This window comes from Phragmites australis, chromosome 2, assembly GCF_958298935.1.
Source record: "Phragmites australis chromosome 2, lpPhrAust1.1, whole genome shotgun sequence".
NCBI lineage: Eukaryota > Viridiplantae > Streptophyta > Magnoliopsida > Poales > Poaceae > Phragmites > Phragmites australis.
In genome coordinates this window covers 3,175,689-3,198,965 of record NC_084922.1, presented here as the reverse complement: position 1 = coordinate 3,198,965, position 23,277 = coordinate 3,175,689, and the positions used below count along the sequence as shown (strand labels likewise).

Below are 23,277 nucleotides of genomic sequence, written 5' to 3'. Positions count from 1 at the left end.
AAATCTTGGATCTTGAGAAGAATCACCAAAAGATCAAAGGTGGTCAGCGGATGAAGATGCTCCCCAAGTTGATGATCTAAATGCAAGGAACTCAAGACCCTCTCATATACATGAGTATGTAAGATTTATGCATCTAGCAACAAGAAGAACAACTCCACAACATGAAAAGATCGTTGCTCAAAGGCAAAAAAGAAAATCAACTTGACAAAGAAAAAACATGCAATGAAAACAATGGAAGCAAAAGTAGGAAACTAGAAGTAGATGAGCATGAGCATATGCAAGAGAAATATCTTCATTAAGTACAAAGGTCAGTTTTATTTTTGGTAGATTACAAAAATTTCTCTTATAAAAACTCTAACCTATTACAAAGGCTAAGTCTACCATCTTCTTTCCTCCAAAACCTATCACTAGCCACTCAAATGACTGGCTCAAGGGATCTATAAAGCCCTGCCCCTCTATTTATAGCCCTAGAGATGCTCCTTGGTGGTAAAGTTTCCTTATTATCAAAGTGTCCCTCCTACCTATCACCCTCTAGTATACTCTCACCTACCACCGAGGGAATTTTCATCCGTTTTTAGCTCCAACCATCAAATGGCCACGGCTTCTCTACGACTTAGCTTCGCCTCAAGATTCACGATGGTGTCACGTGGTCCTACAGCTCTTCCACGGTTTTAAGGTCAAACCGCGAAACCCTAATATGCTTTTCAAAGCATGACTAGTTGCTACTTGTTTCTCCACAAGCAAGCGCTCCGATGTCAACACGTGTCTTTCGTCTTGCAATCTTGACCGCTAGCAAGTCTCTCTCGCTCCTGATCCTTCAAGTCGCCTTGTCACTTGCACCGGTATCCCCTTCGCTTGACTTTGTTAACACGTCGCTTTCATCATCATTTATCTCATGCCTTGCTTGACCTCCATGTGTACTACTAGGATCATTCTTAACTCCGTCTGGTCTCCTCGATCGTCTGGCACCAAGCTTCCCGCTTAGCCCTATCATCCCGCCATTGACCGCCAAATTGCATCCATCACCTGCACACCATGAGACAAGCAAACACATATCTCTAACTCCAACTCTAGTTAGTCCATAATCAAAATGCTCAATTAAAACCTCAAATCAATTCAAAGCACTTCCCAAAAAGTTCCAATGCATAGAAGAAGTTCAGAGCTAAAAATACTATTTATCATTGCTGAAAACACTGTTCAAGTGTGAACTCTCTGAAAAAAATATTCAGGCACTCTGCAAAAGTGTGGACTGTTCAAAAAAATATGCGGACACACCACAAACCCCAGTTTACTCCAATTCTACAAATTATCTGAACAAATGTGCAGACCCTTTGCACATCCCAGGCAATCAAAAACTCGACAAACTAAATCGACAACCTTGTCAATCACTCATCACACATAAATTAAGGCACATTTCAATTTGTTTCTCGATCTCCCCCTTATGACTGTATTGACAACCCTCATAGCACAAAGATTTTAGTTTAAAGAAATGAAGCACATCCAAGTGAACAAAAAACCTCACGAAAGAGCAAAACACATCACTTGGCATAAGAAGAATCGCAAAAGACCAAAGGGAGGCAAAGAGAAGCCAAAACCTCAAAAGAACAAAAAAAACTAAAAAAAAAACCCAAAAACACATGCTCTTCCTTGATGATTGCATATTTTCTATTTTTCTCCCTTTCATTTCTAAATAAATGTAATTTTCTTCCCATTTGTTGAATATTTATGCATAATATTTTTAGGCATATTTTCTCCCTATTTAGCAATACAAACATCAAGGATACAAGACAATGCTAAATATGTGCAAATAAAATATAAACCTACAAAGCTTCACATATAGATCACAAAGTACTTGCAAGGATTAGATATGCCAAAGCACTATAAGGAGTAAACTATATAGCTCAAATACGCACAAAGTCTCAAAATGAGTTCATGCCACAAGCACCGGGAGTGAAACAAGTTTTGATCATATTGTTCAATTATCCAAAAGATGTCACCATAAAAACATCCATAGTTTCATAATCAATACAAAGATCAGAGAAACTAGTACTATATCAAGTTCAAACTAGGCAACCAAGTTTAACCTGACAGGCTATGCAAATACCCACATATCAATCCAAGCCTTAATTTGATAACATGAAAAAGAATATTCTTAGAACATTAAAAAACACAAGTTAACTCTCATTTGATCATTTAACTATCCTCAAGTGAGCTTTTAGCAACCATAGGTTCACTTCTTTGGCAAATCACATGAAACCTTAAGCCACCATATTAGATTCAATTTGGCTCAAAACTTGATCATTTATTTTATTAACTCAACATAGGATTCAAGATATGTAATTTTTCACAAAGCCAAAACAAGTTATACCTTTGCGACACAAAAGAGCACATGCTCTCCCAAAGATTAATCATGAGCTAAACATTTACATAGATGAAGATCAAAGAACCCCAATCCGCTGAGCTGAACAAAACGGCCTGGCACAAGCTTTTCACAGAACTAGCTCTAATTTAAGCACTAATCAAGCTAAAGCAAATATTCAAGGGTGACAAAAGATTATGTTCATATTTCAAGTTCATTCTTAAAAAGACAAGCTTGCTCAACAAATTTTATGTCACATTTTAGTAATAGCCTAAGCTAGCACAACTTGTTATACATTCACTATACTTACCACAAATTCACAACTAGTACAAGAAAATACAAAGAACATATAAGTAAAGCTTGCTAATATGATTATCTTAAAATATGATATGCAACGTAAATGCAACAAAAGTAAGATAGAGTATATGCAAAGGTAACTCCTCCTCACATAATGCCATAGGGATGATACACACTAAGCTCTCCCCTCAGAAAGGCAAACCTTGTTGCATCTAGAGGTTTGGTAAAGATATTGGCTAGCTAGTGTTGGGTATCTATGTAGCTCAACTCAATATCTCATTTCTCATTGTGGTCTCCTAAAAAGTGGAATCTCACATCTATGTGTTTGGTTCTGAAGTGTTGAACTGGGTTATTGACTAAGCTTATGGCACCGGTGTTGTCACACAAAAGTAGCATACTCCTGAAATATAACCCAAAGTCACTCAAGGTAGCAACCATTCACAAAATCTATGAGCAACAGTTAGAAACAGCTACATATTCAACTTCAGTAGTAGACTGTGCAACACTAGAATGCTTGCAAGAAGATCAACACACAAGAGAAGTACCCAAAAAATGACAATTACCAGAGGTACTCTTCTTGTCAATTCTATAACCTGCAAAATCCGCATCCAAAAATCCACGAAGAGAGAGCAAAGAGGATGAAAAAACCAAAGTCCATACTCAAGAGTGTGCTTAAGGTACCTCAGAATGTGTTTCACCGCTTGGCGGTGAGACGTCCTCGGTGAAACTTGGAAGCGCGTGCATAGACATACGGTGAAGTGGATGTCCGGTTGTGTCACCATCAAATACAGGAGAGAGTCGATCATGCTTATTCACTCGTGTTGGTCCATCGCCTCGCCATCTTCATTCGGATCAAGCACCATCATGTGGCCATCGGGGTCGCCAAAGGCTTCGCGTCGCTCATGTCGAATTTCTTCAGTAGGTCCTTGGTGTACTTCATCTGATGGACGAATATACTTTACTTGCATTACTTGATTTGAAGTCCAAGGAAGAAATTAAGCTTACCCATCATCGACATCTCAAACTCCCTACTCATAGTTTCTACAAATTTGGCCATAAATGCATGAAAAGAACCAAAAAAATAATATCATTCATGTAAATATGAACAAGTAGAAAAATTTTATCATGCCTGAGAGTGAATAAAGTTTTATCAACCGACCCTATAATATACCCATGCTCTAACAAAAAAGTTCTAAGTCTATCATACCAAGACATAAGTGCTTGCTTAAGTCAATGCAAAGTTTTCTGAAGCTTGTAAACTCTCTAAGGGTATTTAGAGTGTTCAAAGCCTGGGAGTTGCTTGACATAGACCTCTTTCGGTATGAAACAATTTAGAATTGCAATGTTGACATCTATTTGATACAGCTTGAAACTCTAAGATGTTGCAAAAGCAAGAAGGATATTAATAGCTTATAGCCTAGATACCGGTGTAAAAGTCTCTCCAAAGTCTATCCCCCCTATTTGAGTGAAATTTTGAGCCACTAGTCTATCCTTGTCTCTCGCTACAAACCCATCCTCCTCCTATTAATTTTTGAGAACCCATTTTGTATCTATGGTGTGAACATTAGGGGGTGACTCTACGAGAACTCAAACTTAGTTTCTCTCAAAATTTTCAAGCTATTCATACATGGCTCTACAAGGATCGAGAGTGGTGAAATAGATGGCATTCTCCTATTTGATCACCCAACGTACCTCTAAAAGAAAATCACAATAAAGCGCAATACAAACACGCAACGAAAATTCTTCACACAACATAGAAGTTCCGGAGGTTCCGAAGAATTGTCCGGAGAGTCCAGAGAATGCGGAGGTTCCGAAGTTGGGTCCGGAGTTTCCGGATTTTGCATAACAACGAACAAAAAATTAAAAAGTAAACTTGAAGATCCAACAAGAAATAGGTCTCATGGTTGGAATAGAGCACAATGTGTCTCAGTAAATCAATCCATGACTCAACCCCACACAAATCTCGAATCTTGAGAAGAATTACCAAAAGATCAAAGATGGTCACCAGGTGAAGATGCTCCCAAAGTTGATGATCTAGATGCAAAAAAACTCAAGACCCTCTCATATACATGAGTATGTGAGATTTATGCATCTAGCAATAAGAAAAACAACTTCACGAGATGAAAAGATCGGTACTCAAATGCAAAAACGAAAATCAACTTGAAAAGGGAAAATTTTGTAATGAAAGCAAGGGAACCAAAAATAGGAGATTAGAATTAGATGAGCACAAGTATATGCAAGAGAAACATCTCCATTAAGCACAGAGGTCGGTTTTATTTTCGACGGATTACAAAGATTTCTCTCATAAAAGCTTTAACTTATTACAAAGGCTAAGCCTACCCTCTCTTTTCCTCCAAAACCTATCTCTAGGCCCTCAAATGGCTGGCTCAAGAGGTTTACACAACCCTATCTCTCTATTTATAGCCCTAGGAAGGCTCCTTGGTGGCCAAATTTCCTTGTTACCAAAGTGCACCACCTACCTACCACCCTCCAGGGTACTTCTATATACCATTGAATGTATTTTTGTCCGTTTTTAGCTCCAGTCATCGAATGGCCACGGCTTCTCTACAACTTAGCTTCGTCTCAAGCTTCACGATGGTGCCACGTGGTCCTCCAGCTCTTCCATGGTTTTGAGGTCAAACCACGAAACCCTAGCATACTTTTGAATGCGTGACTAGTCACTACTTGCTTCTCCGAAAGCCAGCGCTCCGATGTCGACACGTGTCCTCCGTCTTACGATCTTGACCGCTGGCAAGTCTCTCCCGCTTCCAATCCTTCGGATCGCCTTGTGACTTACATTGGCATCCCTTTCGCTTGACTTTATCAATACGTCACATTCACTATCCTTCATCATATGCCTTGTTCGACCTCTATGTGTACTGCTATGATCATTCTTGACTCCGTCCGGCCTTCTTGATCGTCCAGCACCACGCTCCCTGCTTAGCCCTGATCATCCCACCATCGATCATCAGATTGCATCTATCATCTGCACACCATGAGACAAGCAAACACATATCTTCAACTCTAACTCCAGTTAGTCTATAATCAAAATACTCAATTGAAATCTCAAATCAATTCAAAGCAGTTCCCAAAAGTTTCAATACATAGAAGAAGTTCAGAGATGAAAACAATATTCATCATTGTTGAAAACACTATTCAAATATGAATTTTTCGTAGAAATATTCGACCACTCTAAAAAATGTGCAGACAATTCGCAAATCCCAATTAACTCAAATCCTACGGATTATCTAGACAAATGTGCAGACCCTTCGCACATTCAAATAATTGAAAACTTGACAAACCAAATCGATAAACTTATCAATCACTCATTACATATAAATCAGAGCACATTTTAACTTAATTTGTCGGTTACTCTACTCAGGCAACAACCAAACCATGCAGATCGTAAGGGGCATTATCAAATCAAGCACAACGATCACCGAATCATGCTTACCTGGGCAGATTAAAAAGGTAGCTGCAGTAGTAAACTAGTAATATCATAAGGTTCACGAATGATTGGGCTAATAATAATTAATTAAAGATAAGATGAACAGAATGTTCTCACCCGCAAATTATTACAACAGACACCTCATCCATTCTGCTGCAGGTCACACTTAACCGACGATCACAAATTAATTAGACACGAGCTAGACGATTGCACGGCACGCACTTGCGGAATCACAAACAAACCAAGGACAATAATCGAACCAACCGATGCAACATCAGTGAAGAAAACAGATTTTTTTTATGAATATTTAGCTCTTCTTGGGCGCAAACTTGGCCTTGATCTTGTCCACCTCCTCGGCGCCGATCTGGAACGCCTTGGCGAGCACGTCGTCGGGCACCTCCGGCGACGCCCCGAACAGCGTCATGGCGATGGACTGCGTGCCGGGGAGCTGGCTGTTGAAGGCCGAGATGACGGCGGCGGGCTCGTCGCCGGCGTTCCTCTGGAAGTGCACGAGGCCGCGCGGGAACGCGAAGACGTCGCCCTTGGTGATGGTCTTGGCGACGAGCTTGTTGGCGGTGGTGATGAAGCCGACGTCGAGGGTGCCGTAGAGGACGAAGACGAACTCGGTGGCGCGCGGGTGCGTGTGCGGCGGGTTGAGCCCCCCCGTGGCGTAGTCGATGCGGGAGAGTGAGACGCCGAGGGTGTTGAGCCCCGGCACCTTCTCGACGTTGGCGCCCGTGACGACGGAGCCGGAGGTGGTGTTGGTGGCGCCGGGCTTGGCGAGGACGCTGGAGAAGAAGTCGTCCGCCGTCGCGTTCGCCTTGCACGGGAACCCGTTCACCTTCACCTCTGCACGTGCGACGCCATGCAATGCAAACGTGTGTTAGTTAGAGGCCGGCCGTGGTGCACGTGCACAGCAGGAGAATTTAACCCTCCAATAGATAGACGAACAGTACCGTAACATTATCTATAGTACCGTAACAGTACTGTATATTATTTTACTGTAACAGTCAATCTGATGAGTCCGTTTCAAATCTAGCGGTTAATATTACTGTTACTGTTCACCAGTGACATTGTTTTAGTAATAGTAGATGATACGAGTCCGTTCAATCTACCAGCCACTCCTTTTAGGTGTTCCTGAGGTAGAAGAAAGAGTTGAGCCCTTCTCAAACTTCAGCTTGCGTCCATCACTCTGAGCAGTGATAAATGGCAGGCAGGCATGCACGGGAGAGGACAGGCGATGTGAAACGCAAGGGAGCAGTAGCAGAAATCGGCACATGGTCTGTGGCGCCGTCGTATGCCATTGCCGTCTAGCAGTACCCCTTTCTTTTACAGGCCGTATTAGAATTTGAAAAAAAAAAAGTTAAACTTCCTAAGTTTTGATTAACAATTAATCAAATTATATACATATCTAATGTATAAGAGGTATATGAATAAATTCATATTTCAGTGATCTTTTAATACGATATTACTTTTGTACCAATTAATAATATATTGTAAAAAAATTATTAGTTAAAGTATACTTCTAAATACCTTTTCAAATTTGAATACGGCATATTATGAAAAAGGTGGGAGTACGAGACACCACAAGGATGCTTTTCCAGGTGCGCCCACGCATACTCAGGTATTCTCATATGGATGGCGGCACACGAAAAGATCTGCGAGTCTTAGCCTTATGTGAGAACCAGTACGCTTGTGCACGCTTTTGCATGCCATCTAGTGAAAAAACGCTACCATGAGTTCCTCAGCTTAAGATGTTCTCAAAGAACAGTTTTTTTTGCGAATTTCTATACTAGAATTCATGCTCCACCCTCCCTGGACCGTACGTCCATCAACAAGGATTTCGCGCCAATTACCAAACGTGGATTCTACCCTACGCCAAACATAACAAAAGGAGCATTGCCGTACGCCTTAAATGCGGAATTGAACTCCCTGTCCTCAAATTTTTTTGGGGCTCTGAAACGCGCCAATTCAGAAATCCGGAATTGACACCGGCAGCCCGGGATCCAAAATTTTTGAATTTCAGGAATTTGGGAGGAGACGAAATATTTAATTTTGAAAAAAAAATTCACTGACACACGAGACATATAGAGCGTGGGACGAAAAATGACAAAAAAATTTCAATGAAATTTTGTAAATTGCGGCTTTTTTCGTCGGTGAAGAAAAAAATTATAAAACTAAATTGAAATCGCTGCTGGCAGCATCTAGCCGCGACCGCGCAACTCCTGCTGAAAGATCCGTAGAGCTGAAAGAAACATGGTATTCGTCGACTGGAGCTTACCGGAGTTGAGGTCGGCGACGCAGAGGTCCTGGAGGTAGTCCGGGTCGCCAGCGAGCGCCAGCGGCGCGCCGGCGAGGAGGACGAGAGCCAGCGCCACCGCGACCGCTCCAAGAAACAGGGACGAGCAAGACCCGGCCATGCTCGCTCTAGATAGACCCTGCTTTTGCCCTGTTCCCTCCGGCGGATGAGCTGCTGGCCGATGGACGGTCGGTGGTCGCTGTCGACTTCGCCAGATCGATACCGGGCAAGCAGAGAGGGGCCTGCTAATTGCAGTGAGAGTGAGACGAGGCGAAAAGATTGGGTTGCAAGACGAAATAGTGAGCGATGGCGATGATTCGGTGTGGGTGCGAGCTAAGTAAGGCTCTCTCTGTGCTTTGCAAGTGCTTTCAGCTCTAGCAAAGAGATGCCGTGATGTGTGCAGCTTAACAGGTTGGTGATACGTCACGACTCACGGGTCGTAGATCTATTGCTTTGGGTGTCACAGAGTTAGCTCTCTTTGCTACATGCATACGGCTTTTACACGGTGAGTTATCACTTGCAACTTGCAAGCATGTAAAAGTCAGAACGAAAACTAGCTACGCCGTCAGTTTAAAATGCAGCTAATAAATCAGCTGCTCCAGAGACTATACTCTAATAGTAAACCAGTAAGGCACTAAGGCCCGTTTATCTGCTTCAGCTTCTAGCTCATATAAGATCTTAAATTTATAAACTAAAATAAAATAGTTTAAATATTTATTTTTAGATTAAAATAAAAAATAAAATAGCTTATTCAAATACCTTCACCGTACTCGGAGCTATAATTCTATAAATTTTTATAGCTATAAATAACTAGCAACAAGAATTTTTTATAACTAGAATTCTATCCAACGAACCCAATGCTTTGACGAAGAGAAACGGATCGAAATCTGGAGAAGACAACGACGGCGTACCTCGGAAAAGCTGCACATCAATACTATATACTAACCGCGGCGGGATTCGCGAGCGCCCAGGCCCCTTGGTACTGCTGCTACTGTAGCTGCAGTAGCAGGTGGGTCCTGCCATTTATATGTATATATATATATATACGTATATATACATATATGTATGTATATGTATACGTATATATATATATGTATATGTATGTGTACATATACATATTATATAATTTTTTCAGAAATTTCTAAAAAAGTAAAAAAAATTGATAAATCTACTGAAACAATCTAAAATTCCAAAAAAACTAAAACTACAAAAAAAAAGCATAATTTTTTTTATGTTCATATTACTATCGTAACTATTGCCCACCAATATATTATGTACCTATATATAAATATATATACATACAAATATACATAAATATATATTTAAATTTATATGTTTATATATATATATATATATATATATTACATACATAAGTCCAGAGGAAACTAACGTACTCCTCAATAACATATACTAACGGTAGAAAAATTGACACGTTCCTAGGACACTTGCTACTGTAGCTCAACATAAAAATATAAAAATGCAAAGAAAAAAACTAAAACTAAAATAAAACAATTTTTTTTTAGTTTGTATTACTGTTGTAGCTATTGTCCATCAATATACTATGTACCTATATCTAAATGTATATACATACAAATCTATACAAATATATATTTATATTTATATATATATATATTACATATATGAGTTCAGAGAAAACGTCCCCATCAGATATAACATATTCAAACGGTGGAAAAATCAGTACGCATCCAAACCACCTGCTACTGTAGCTAAACATAATATTTATTCGATACAGTCATAGCACAACGCGCCAACCTACCTAGTTTCACCCATTTACGGCAAGCATCACGCTATGTCAGATATCAGGATAGCCTGCTGCTACGCTGTTGGGGACTGCTATCAGCAAATCCAATTCTTATCTGAACGGGCCATGCATGCCTGGTCGAGTGATGAAACTGACGTGTTTCTTTCAAGGAAAGCGCTGGTTTTCCTCCTTGAACCAGCGTGCAATGGAAGCACCCGTGCTGTAGAAAGAGATGTGCTCAGTGCCCCTGTTTCAACATTGTTTTTTTTCTAACAAAAAAGGAGTGAGGATCCGAAAGCAACTTTGGTCGGATTCAGGTTTAGGAAGTTAGGCTCCGTTGAAACGTTGGAATTTCATAAGATTCATGAGGAAATCAAAACCGTTTCCTGTGGAACTCCTGAGTAATTTCCGTGATGTTCCCGCACTTCAAATGACTAGTGTTATGCAGTGATAGCAGATCAGAGAGACGGCAGTAATTTCTTTGTGTACTCTAGTATCAGGACCAGGGTTCAAAAAACCATCGGTAACCGCTCAAAAATCGCGGTTACCGACCTTCCCGGTCCGGTCCGATTTCAAAAACCGCTCGGTAACCGAAATTTGAATTCAAAAAATTCGAAAAAATAAAAAAATTTAAAAAATATTCAAAAAAATCTTAAAAAAAACTAGACACAATTCTAAGAACTTCTGTGAAAAAAAATTTCAAAAATAATATCGTTTGCATCATATTCTATAGGGAGAAAGTTTGAAAAAAATAAAAAAAAATGAAGCGTGCGGCTCAATTATTAACTCACGTTAAGGAAAAGTGTAACATGCAAACACATATTTTTCTTGTATAAAACGTATTTTAAGAGAACCTTTAAAATTGATTTCACTTTATTTAGAGTTTTATTAAATTCTCTATGATTTTTACAAAGTTCACAAGCATAAAGTGAATATGTTAAGAAACATCACTGTAATTAATTTTTTCATGTCTACTATTATTTTTTCTACGTAAATCATAATATAAATAAGCTAATGAAAGTGGTTTCACTAATTTTTAAGGTGTGATGGGTCAGTTATGAATTAATCTAGTCGCAACACATTTACACAATCATGCATGTTACAATAACTAATTCATGAGTTCATATATTTTTAAAAGATATAGGATCATGTAAGAAGACTAACAAAATTAGTTTCATGATTTTTGGATTAGCAAAGAGTAAACTATGCATTTACCTTGGTTTAACAAATAAAATTTCTCACAGAAAATTTTGAACTTTTTTATGAGTATAAATACTTTTATCATGTAGATCATGTTACAAGGAAGCCAACAAAATTTGTTTCACTTGATTTGAAGCTCGGATGAATTAGTTATTGATTTTACAAGATTGAACCCTTTTTTAGGTTTTTTGTTGAACTGCGCTGAAATTCGATAAAACCGCTCGATAAATCGAGAAAACCGAGCGGTTACCGAGCCAAACCGCTCGGTAACCGACCGAATCAAAAATGCGAGAAAATCGCTCGGTAACCAACCCAAACCGCTCGGTAACCGACCCAAACCGCTCGGTTACCGAGAGGGCAAAAACATGATTTTTTCGCAAAAATTTAAAATTTGCCGAATGAATTTTCTCCGAATTTTTTTGAATTTTTGACCGGTAATCGCGGTTACCGCGGTTTTTCGGTTACCGCCGGAGGTCGGTAACCGACCTCCGGTCGGTAACGTGAACCATGATCAGGACTCCTAATTTAGGGGTACCAAAGTGGCCATCAGGTGTACTCAACAGTTCTCTATCCGAGGAACACTACAGTAGAAAATACTAAATGTGTTCAAAAGTCTCAGCTGCTTATACGTAGAAAATAATAAATGTGTTTCTTGGACAAAAAATTGCGACAGAAATATTGGTGATGTACCAACCTATACCTAGAATCTTCTATATCTCCTATATCAGTTTATGATCAAATAGCTAATACACATAGTACAATATTTATAACATCATAGTCATACATCATATTAAAAATTAAAGTTATAAGAGTACAAAAGGTCTTAAATCATAAGATAACTTACAAAATATCTTAAATCATAAGGTACATTACAAACATAGCCAATTGGTTAATAAAAGCACATCAAAAAATAACTCAAAGCTATATACAACTAGGGTATGAACGATCGCTAAATCTACTCTTCTTTTGTGTTTTCGTCTCCGTGAAGTCGGCATCTATCTCCTCATCTGAATGATATCAATAATGAGTATCAGGTACTCAGCAAGTCTCGTACTATTGCAAGGGGTTTGATAGATGCATAAATGATAATTTAAGGATAGTTATATTCTCTACTATTAACTTTAAAATAATTCAATAAGATAACAAAATATATCTAGAGGTTTTTGGTCCTAGGAGGGGCTATAACTCACTCTGCAGTCACTATCAATGTGTCTGGTGTACCTTCAGTACCACTCAGCTCTGGATAGATTGAGCCAGCAACCTCACCATACTAACATGTAGTCTTAACACTCACTCATCGAAGATATACACGCCCTAAGTATAACCAAGTGAGGTCATTGATTTGCATATCTATGACCGTGAATACGATTATTCGAATAGATTTACACTCTACAGAGGTTGTACACTGTACCCACATAATATGCTCATCCTCCAATCATTACAAGCGGAGGCTAATCATACCAAGACGTTTCAATCACATTCCTTTGTCAGACTATATTACGAGACACGACAAGTGCTCCAGGCCTACGTAAGGGATGCCATACCACCTAGACCTTCGTAAAGAGTTTGGTTTAATGAACATCCTACGAAGCATCTGACATACGCTTAGGTTCTTGTTGCTCCCCTAGACTCATAGTAAAATATCCAGGTTAGTCGAGAGATAGAAAAGTTAAGCGCTGCCAATAACAGGACGCATGATTCTAATGGGGTGGCTTAGTATGACAGCGTAATGATTCGGTGCTTATACGACTAGAGTAGGTATCTTCAAGTTAGCAATGAATATCATGCAAGTAACTCAAGTCCCTAAGAGCATCCTCACTGGAGGACTACTCTACTTGGCCCCCGCTAAAACATGTCATATTTTTTACACATCACCCGCCATATCCCATACTATATCAAGGATTCCACAATCACCAAATATTCATAACATATGAGTTGAATTGATATTTAGTAAAGCGACATCATAGAAGAGATGTATTCCATAAGTGACATCTACGAAGAGATCTATTCAATCCTAAGCATGTTAGATATCAAGACGGCATGATAATTATTTGATAGGATTTAACTACTGCAAGTAGTTAAGATAGCACAGTACGTAGCACATGTGATAACTAGGTTTTAAGTTGATTAATTAGATGATTGAATAGGTTCAAAATGATCAAGAAGATAGGACTTGCCTTATCTGAAGTCTTCTTCTATTCCTTGGTCGAAGTCAGGGTTCTCTGGTTCCTCCGTGAATTCCTCCAGTCCTGCAAACGCGATTACGATTAACAACAACCTATGCTATAGAATAATAAAGTAACACAAAATGTAAAACCAAATGAGTCCTAATAGATATTATACTATGATAGAAAGATGGATTTTGAATTTAGATAAATTTAGATGAATGAATCATCAGAGTTGGAGTCAGAACAAATAAGTTATGACTCCTAAATTTTCATCTAAAATTAAATCTAGAAATTCTGAAAAGTTACTATTCATGAGTGGGTCCCATTGAATAGTACTAGGATGGGCTGGATTGCACAGTGGCTGCCATGGGGAAATACGACCTCGGGCCGATCGGCTAGTGTGCTGAGGCAGCTGGGATAACCCATTTGAACAGGGTTGTCGGCCACTGGCAGCCAACAGGCTGCCTGTTAATAGGTTGAGTTGTGGCCGGGCTTCCCTGCCATGGCCAGAGGGCCCAGGCACATGCACAGCTTGCTGGTCAAAGTGGAGTAGCAAAGAAGGGGGCTGACAATGAGAAAATACGACGAGGATGAGACCAGAGTGGGCTAAACAACGGCGAAGCTAGTCAAGACTGGGTGGCTGGGGTCTACAGAGGGTCGCGAACCCATTTTGCAGGCGCACGATGACGAGCGGCAGCCGAAGGTGATGGCGATGGCACAAAAATTTGGCATTGTTTCTACTATGCTAAAGGCTTCATGTTCCTGCAACAAAAGAGGTCTAGCACCTTCTTGAGGACCTCGACTCGAAGGCCAGCACACAGGAGGGGCAAGGGCGGCCGGCGGTGATGAGAGACTTACTGCCATGCACTCACAGGACACTGACCAAGAGCAGTCGCACTAAGGCAAGCTCCACCTACAATAGAGCGCTACGAAGAAGGGAAAGAGGGAGAAACAGGAAGGCTCACCAAGCTCAGGGATGGCGAAAGGTGACCAGCGTTGAGGGGAATCAAACGGCAGCGAGGTGGGAAGTGTAGTGGTGACTCCTCCTCAGAGCTAGGAGTTAGTGGCTCTCGGCAGCTCCTGCTAGGCGAAGGGAAGCTCGAAAGGGCCAACGACGTCCCGTGGCATCCTTCTTCCTCCTCCTTATGGTCAGCGGTGATATTGACGATGGAGAGATTTTGGGAAGAATGAAGAAGGGGGGGCCATGCTTTCCATTTTATATAGAGAGGGGAAAGGTGAGGCGGCTCGGCAGTGTGGATCCAGCGGCGATAGTGACATGGCCTTTAGTGATAGGGCGGCGTCCACTTGATTTCGCACAAGAGGTGGCACGTCTTCTGTATGGCCAACACGACAGTCACCAAAGTCATGGCTTGTCAGGCCACATCTCAGGTCACGTGCATCAAAGATGAGAGAGAGAGCTAGAGAGAGGGGGAGAGTGGAGACACAGAAGTCATCACCGTCTTGAATGTGAGGAGAAAGCGGCGGCATGACTATGAATAGGAAGAGAGCGAGCTGGAGATGGGAGAAGCCTCCCGTTCAGTGGGTCTCATGCGTCTGTGGGAGAAAAGAAGGACGAAGCGGTTGGCTAGCATGCGTGGTGCTGGGCCGTGCGGGTGTCACGGCGGCCCACACATGTAGTGGAGAAAGGGGGCCGACTCGGTTGTTTGTTGGGTCACACGAAGAAAAGGAGTTAGGACGTCCGGTTTAGCCAAGGCAAGGAGAGAGGGAGAGAGTGAGATGGGCTGCCCAGGGAGGAAAAAGGAATGGGCCTACGAAATGTAGAAGAATGGATTTGGTTTGGGATTAATTCAAATAAATCTATTTGAATTTAGATTTGAACTTCAGCTGAATTTGAATCTAAGAAAATATATTTGAATTTGAGAGATATTAAAATTCAAATCTCAACTCAAAGAACCATAAAAACAAATAAACCAAGTATGCATATGATCAATTTATTGCAAGGATTAATTTAGAAATTAATTTGGTGCTCTTTGAAATACTTAGTCAAAATAATATGTTCAAATATACACATACATGCATATACATATATTCAAATATATATATTCTTGGTTTTAAGTTGGTTTAAAAAATAGATTTTAAAAAAAAGAACTAAATTTTGCTATAATTTAAATGCTAAAACTCATAATGTTACAGATGATGTGCGTGTCTTGCTGCTTCAACAATGACTTGTAGTTACCACTTCACCTCAATGGTTGAAGGGGACGGACTCTCCATGAACACAGTTAGGGGGCCTTTGGAATGGAGGATTCACATAGGATTTTTAGAGGATTCGGCTTCCTTAGGAATGTTTCCTATAGTCCCCTTTGGTTCGCATGAAAACAAAAGGAAATATTCCTTAGGATTGCATTTTTATGCTCAATTTCGTAGGAAAACAAGCAAGAGGTCAGACCCCTTGGAAACTTTCTTGGTGCGAAAACCAAGCACTCTCGCACGTCGCTAGATCCTGTTCGTGCCACTTTTCTTGTTTGGCGGTAAATGGTATCGCTTTGAGCTCTTTCTGGGGAAGAGAAAGGATCGATACCTATCAAGAGTACTGAGTCCTCTGTCAAAACCAAAAAATGGGCATGGGAGCAGAGAGGTCTCCCTCCTCCGGCCACGCATGGCCTCCCTCCCCATCACCGGCGATGCGAGACCATCGCTAGAAAGTGCGACGTGTAGGTACATTTCTAACCTTCCCTAATCCCCATCTGCTAGGTTTTTCCTTTGTTCCCCATCTTCCAAGTCCCATATTGACTAGATCAATACACTATTTTGTTTTGATTTGGAAGCGCATCCTGGAGGCAGCGTTGTGGGCGCCCAAATCGCCAGCGATCGAGACATGGTCGCTCACGTCACCACGGTGCAGGAGACGGCAGGTCTCCCCGCCGGTGGGTCTCATGTCGCCGGTGATGGAGAGCGTGGCTATTTGCCCGATTTTCTTGGTGGGCGTATGTATATGCATGTAAGTTGTGTAATTGCATTAAGCACGGCTACAAAATGTCGACTTATTGTTTCTCCACAATCCTGAAACTTATACTGGAGGGTCTCATTACTAGAATTTTTTGTTAGTGCATACAAGAATATAGAAACTTGCTCTTCTATTGAGATAGATCATGAATCAGCAAGTAGTTGTTTCTCACGCAATTATCAACCGAAGTCTTAAAAAAACTATCTTCCATGTGAAAGTTCCTCTTGCTTAGGCTCTCGTGTCCCCTTAAGATTTCATTAACACGACCAACTCCTAAAAGTTTTGATGTGTGTATCGATTTCTTACTAGATGATGGTTGTGATGAACCTCCTTCTATGGTGGGGAGAACAAAAACATGAACTCATCTTCATTTTGTGATCGTCTTCGATAGTTCGGATCCATGATAATGATAACAAAAAAATCAATGATGGATACTCAAATGTGATGACGGTTTGTTCTATCAATATCTACAACCTGGTATGAGAGAGGAAACAAGAAAATAAATTTCTATTCTCACATAAAAAGAATTCAACTGTGACTTACCAAATGAAGTGGCACGCTAGATCTCTTGCTATGCTTAGTGATGGAGTAAACAAGTGCATGCAGGTGAGAGTCGGAAATGAGGTGCTTGTGTTGGAGTCTCTCCTTACAAATAACAGGATCGCTACACAGGAGCTTATACGAGCAAACTAGTGCAAACAGGTCAGAGTCAGAGATAAGATGCTTATGTTGGAGTCTGTCCTTGCAAATATAAGGCAGTGCAACGGTTAGTTGTGCACTGGCTAGCTTGTTGTTCAAATTCAAAATGAGAGGCAGTAAATAAATGGTGTCTAAATTCCTTTCCTATGGTGCTACCAAAAGGCTTCCCTTCTCTGTTCCTGTGTTTTCAATTCTTGTAGGATTAAATAAGTATGACACTTAATTCCTATGTTTTTTCGATCATGTGTTACAAATGGGCCATAGATGAGAGGTCAAGGTCAGGTCACTAGTGTGCTTTTTGGCTCTGTCCAGCTAAGCTTTATGCTCCTAGAAAATGCAGATATGTCAAGGCTCAACTACTCAAGGAATAAGGCACGCACCTAACAAAAAGATACTGCACCACATCCTTTAGCATCGCCATTAAAAAACATTCTTATTTGTATCATGCTTAGTTTGTTAATTAGTCACATAAACATTGCCGTTTGTCTACTCTATGCGCGCATATAAAAAGGAAAGTTCTCAAGAAAAAATATTACTGAATAAAAGGGGTTTTCTTATTTCCATTTACTTTGCAATGGAATATGCTGGCATCAAAGCGAATTAGATCACCAACTAGCTAGGCCTGGACCTAACAAAGAAAATGAAATGCCAGTGGTCTTTGTGAAAAGGAGCAATCGATTAGACTAGATTGGACAGCAAGAAAACATCTTTCTCAACCTACCTGCTTCGAAGAAAACATCTTTCTCAACCAACCTCTGATTGATCCGTGTTTCCTGAATGCAATACATGCAACAGGACCATCGAAGAGGATCAGACCGTCGCATTGGATCGCCAGTTGCTACTGTAGCTTCGAAGGAATTGACACCATTGCTGGGTCATTTGCAGCTCACATGCAATCATGCATGGCCCAAATGGCCAATATATAGTTGGGCCAAAATGTAATCAGTAGAGTTTTTTATTTTTTTTTTATTTTCTATCATAAATAATTAAATCAGTATACTTCGGATGAAAAAAAAAATTACATAAATAAGCACATACTATACTCTCATAGACAGCTAGACCCTTATCACTCCTTGAGAGGACGATAACCAGCCCCGTGGCTACACTGGCCCATTCCACCCCATGATGGCCTTATAGCCCCTCAAAGTGCGGTTAGCGCTGCGTGATCATGAAGGCCAAGCAAAGCATGAGGTGAAGGATGAAGACAGTGTATTGACAAAATCAAGCGAAGAGGAAACTGGTGCAAGTGACAAAGCGGTTCGAGAGATCGAGAGCGGGAGAGACTTATCGACGAACAAGATCGCAAGACAGAGTACACACATCAATATTGAAAGACTAGCTTGAGGTCAAAGCAAGCAACTATGAGTCATGCCTGAAAAAGCGTGCGAGTCGGTTTTCTGGTTCGGCCAAAAAACCGTGGACGGATAGAGTACACGTGACATCATCGCAAAACTTGTGTTGAGGCGAAACTAAGTCGTGAAGGCGTCACAATTGTCCGACGGATGGAGGAGAAAATATATCAGCATGCCCCCGGTGGTATGTAGTAATGTACTACAAGATATAGGTATTTTGGTAACAGAAGAAAACTTAGGGGTTAAGTTTACTATGCTATAAATAGAGGGGTATTACTGGTTATGGAGGTATCCCTTGAGTTATCTATATGAGAGTCTTGTGCTAGTATTTTAGAGGAGAGTAATATGAGTGTTTAGCCTATATAATATGTGTGAGTTTTGAGAGATAAATCTTTGTAATTCGTATAAAATATGATTGATCTCTTTGAGTAATGAAGTTTATATTTTTTTTTTTTGCATATGCTTAAATTCCCCTCCTTCTAGTTTCTATCTATTAGTTCTTTTACGAGTTTAATTTTTTTTCGGTTTTAGGCTTTGATTCTCGTTTTGGTTTTGAGGCAGAAATTTTAGTATTTTGTGAAGTCATTCTTCTGGTTGTTAGATGCATAAAATTTACATACACGTGCTTATATGGTAAGATCTTAAATTTGTTTGCCTCTAGACAATTAACTTGAAGAGTTTTATTACTTGGTGTTCATATTTTCTTTTTCTTTACAAGTTATGATCATTCGAGTGTTAGGACATATAGATTGATCTTAAATATAACATATGTTCATATATCATCTACGGAGTCATGCTGACTCGATTTTCTCCTGTTAAAACTTCTCTTATTTTTGCTTTCGCTTGAAATTGAGTATGTTTGGATGATCCAAATAGAAAAAAATCATCGATTTTGTAAGAAATTTATTAACGCACATATTCGCTCTTTCTAATCACCAATCTCATATCTATCCAACTATTTATCCATAGAGGAATGTGTTCGGACGATAAACTAGGCTGATACCTTGTGCAAACCATGATCCACGAATCAAATCGATGGACATTGATCCGGAGAAGTGCACTCTGACGGTGGTCGGGACCGTCGACCCGGTGCGCATCGTGCAGAGGCTCAAGAAGGCGTGCCTCGTGAGCGTGGAGGACGACAAGCCCAAGGAGGAGAAGGACCCGTGCAAGGAGGCGTGCGAGAAGCTATGCAAGGAGCGGTGCGAGAAGATCACTTGCTGCAAGGCGTAAAAGGACAAGTGCGAGACGGCCTGCAAGGCGTGGCTCGGCAAGGGGTGCCCCTGCAGCAGCAGCTGCTGCACGACGAGACCCGGCTGCTGCTACACCCCTCCCTGCGCCGTGCCCAGCTACCCGTGCTACCGCTACAGCGGGTGCAGCGGCAGCGGCTGGCCCGTGGCCTACGGCGGCTACTGCCACCGTCACGAGGGGACCTGGAGGAGAATGCGCGATCCAGTAGAGCCTGCATGCAGCAGATTCTCCAGGAGTGCAGTATCTTGTTGCGACTTGCTTATGGATTTCGTCATGTAATTTATTTCGTGCTCGATGGTTTCCTCTTCTTTTGTTACGATTCTCTTACGCTTCAGGCAGAGTATTACTGCTGTTGTGGTTATTGTTGCACAGTTGGCATGTGTTATTCTCTTTCCTCTGTAAAGATAATGGATGACCATGGACACTCAGATTTGGCCCGTATCGACCGCGGAGAATGCTTCATATATGCAAATAGGAGATCACTGCAGGAGTTTGAAAACGTTTCAGAAGAAGACAATTCAGTTTCACCATCGTATCCGAAAAAATTGGCAAATGAGCCAACTTAGAAGTTAGAACCTGTCAATGTGAGATAAGGCAAAAAAAAGAATGCTCTCGTCATTGACCGAAAACAATAAGAGGTTCAACGGCTCGATGTAGACAGTGAACACCAAAGTCACCAAGGAAAATGGAAGATAAGCATCAGCAATCAGCAACCGCAATCAATAGCCCAAAGTGTCACTCCGTTCCAAGTAAGACTGGACTTTTAATAATAAAACAAAAAACAAAATACCACCCAATGATGCAAATAGTAATGTCCATGAGTAAAGGACTAAAGGCAATAAATCCATGGCTACTGATTCAACAGCAATTATATATGCGTCTCAATTTCTGAAATTTTGTCATTCTCTACCTTCTGTACACTCAACAGCCTACAAAGATTACTCAAGTTGAAAGGCAAAAATTCAAAAATAGATAATATACTAGATCATATTTAAAAATAATAATATAATATCATATTTATAAATATAGTGTATGTATTCAATATCTTATTCATCAAATACGGTTTTTTGGTACACCGTGCATAAAAAAGGGTAGGCTCAAGTGTTTTTGACACCTTATGTGCCGAATACGTACCAAAAGCAGTAGTACGCAACAATGATAATATCATGTGACAGGCAACACCACATGACAAGACAACGCCAGGTGATGCGTCGAAAGCAGACCACGACTATATTTGATACCTCATGTACTGCTTTCGACGCATCACCAGGCGTTGTCTTGTCATGTGGTGTTATCTTGTCGCATGATGTTATCATTGTCGCACTGCTGCTTTCGATGCGTTGCGTGCTGCCGCTGTTGTCGTGTGCTGCTACTTTTGTTGCGTCGCATGTCGCCATATTTTTTCTCTTGTCACGTGCTACCAGTGGTATAAAATGAGAGCGAGACGAGAAGCAACAACGCGAGGAGAGGAGCAGCAGCAGGAGAGAAGCAAGGTGAGGAGCAGCAGTGTGAGTTGAACACTTCGAGAGCGTTCTCTTCAGTTATAGTAAGTACTTAGATTACATATTTAATTAATACTTAGATTAGTAAGAGTAAATAGATTGTTTAATTCATTCAATTACATTTGTTTAATTATATTAAGTTGATAAATTAAAGTATTTAGATTATTTGCTTAGTTTGATTGTATGAATATGATTAGTCAGTGTAATTAGATTATTTACATAATTTAATAATATGAATTTCATTAATCAGTGTAATTAGATTTTTCCCTTATTATAATTGTATGAATATCATTAATCAGTATAATTAGAGTATTTATGTAATTTAATCAGAGTTATTAGAGTTCCGGTGGGGAATCCGTTCGAACACAGTCGCAAGAGGCACCTTCGGCTGTGGAGCATCATGTGTCACGCTCTGATGCTAAAGCAGAGGAGTGCACGCAAGCTCCTGAGCTCGAGCAGTGTACACTGAGTTCACAGCCCCCGTAATGGACACAACCTTCTCAGACTAAGATGACACATCCTCCTGTAGCATTGACTCGTCAAGATTTTGACTGGGCTACTGCAATGTATGCCGCCAGCTTCACTGAGCTACTCAGCAGACAGTACTCCCACTATCCCGATGCACTTAGGGGTTCACAGTGGTACCAGCATGGTGAGCCTTTAGCACCCCGAGCTCAATTGGAGTACATACTAGAGGCGTCCACACGTTTGTATGAGGATCCTTCGTCATGGTACATGTAAGGCTGAGTTAGTGGATCTAAATGCACGTTCGGTCAAGGTTTCATAGGACAGGACGATGAAGATGACGAACAAAGGCACATATGGAAGGGGCTAGCGTAGGCCGCTAGGATGAGAACCGCACACCCGTCATACGCTTACACTCCTGGGGTTACGTGCAGCGGTGTCATCGTTGAGTAGTCAGTGCAATTGTTCAGTGCACTTGTACTTGTTCATGACACATGTATTATTCACTTTATTGTTATAGTCATCTCTATTATGTCTTATTCACTTTATTGTTAATAAAGTTACTTTTATTTAATATTTATCAAATAATTATAGCACATAACTTTATTTATTAGTTATTTTTTAAACATTGTTACATATTAATTATGGTGTTTAATTTTTTATTAATGTTTCTTAAATAATCAGCAATTTGTGCTTTGATGTAGAGCGAGAATGTATAGTCAAGGATCAATAAATATATGGAAGGATTTTCTACTACAGGCTTTACATTAACACATACAATGATTGATATAGCACTTAATGTCTCCTTACAGGTTATGCATGAAGGGAATGATGATCCCTTCAAGGAGAACAACCTAATATAAGTCGTGTCTAAATTGCATGCAAGATTCTTCTATCCTGCGTTAATCACTCCGCTCCAACATGTAACCACCGACGACTTTAGGACATTCTTGTACGAGCGGCGTCAATGGTATATCAGGGTGTGCGAACTAGTCGACCATCCTTTTGTACTAGGTTTCTTTAGGAGGCAAAGAAGGATAGTGATGTTGCCTGACCAATATACATCCCATATTTATGTTCGTCATTTTCTATTTGATCACCCTACTTATTTTTTTTATTGATTTGAATGCTCCTCTTTTGCGTTAGATGTTTCTAGAAGACACGGAGTTGATCAACAAAGACATCCAACAGGGATAAGGTCACAGACCTCAGCAACAATAATTGTTTCATACATGTTATTAAGCAGTTGTCGAACATATCCCTGCTTGGATCATTTGGTGGATGATCTTTAACTAGTTACACGACCCTTCTCCATCTACCACACACATAATTTTTAGGAAGACTACTACACTTTAAATTGTGCATGTTCAAACATGGCTAAGTGTTAAGGCTGTCCATAGCCTTTGAGACTACATGGTAAATATGCATTTTGAAATGTACATTTAAATTAGCAAATAATTTTCAATTTTGTCAAAAGTTGGCAATTGATAACATTAATGTGCTTAGG

At 40.4% G+C, this 23,277-nt stretch overlaps 1 protein-coding gene and 1 pseudogene across 1 annotated transcript; one reads left to right on the top strand and one right to left on the bottom strand.

Annotated features, from left to right (window-relative positions):
- Window positions 1–6,155: 6,155 nt before the first annotated feature.
- On the bottom strand, window positions 6,156–8,881 carry LOC133894394 (germin-like protein 5-1). The gene is made up of 2 exons (XM_062334859.1): window positions 8,386–8,881; window positions 6,156–6,953 (listed from the first exon to the last, which is right to left on the bottom strand). The coding sequence occupies exons 1-2, from the start codon at window positions 8,522–8,524 to the stop codon at window positions 6,412–6,414; spliced, it is 681 nt and encodes a 226-aa protein (XP_062190843.1). The 5' UTR covers window positions 8,525–8,881; the 3' UTR covers window positions 6,156–6,411.
- Window positions 8,882–17,120: 8,239 nt separating this feature from the next.
- LOC133910302 (uncharacterized) lies at window positions 17,121–20,205 on the top strand (annotated as a pseudogene).
- Window positions 20,206–23,277: the final 3,072 nt, after the last annotated feature.

Coding starts and splice junctions, on each gene's coding strand:
- LOC133894394 (XM_062334859.1), bottom strand. CDS start 8,524: ATGGCCGGGTCTTGCTCGTCCCTGTTTCTTGGAGCGGTCGCGGTGGCG. Junction 6,954..8,385: donor CGTCGCCGACCTCAACTCCG/GTAAGCTCCAGT, acceptor TCGCACGTGCAG/AGGTGAAGGTGAACGGGTTC.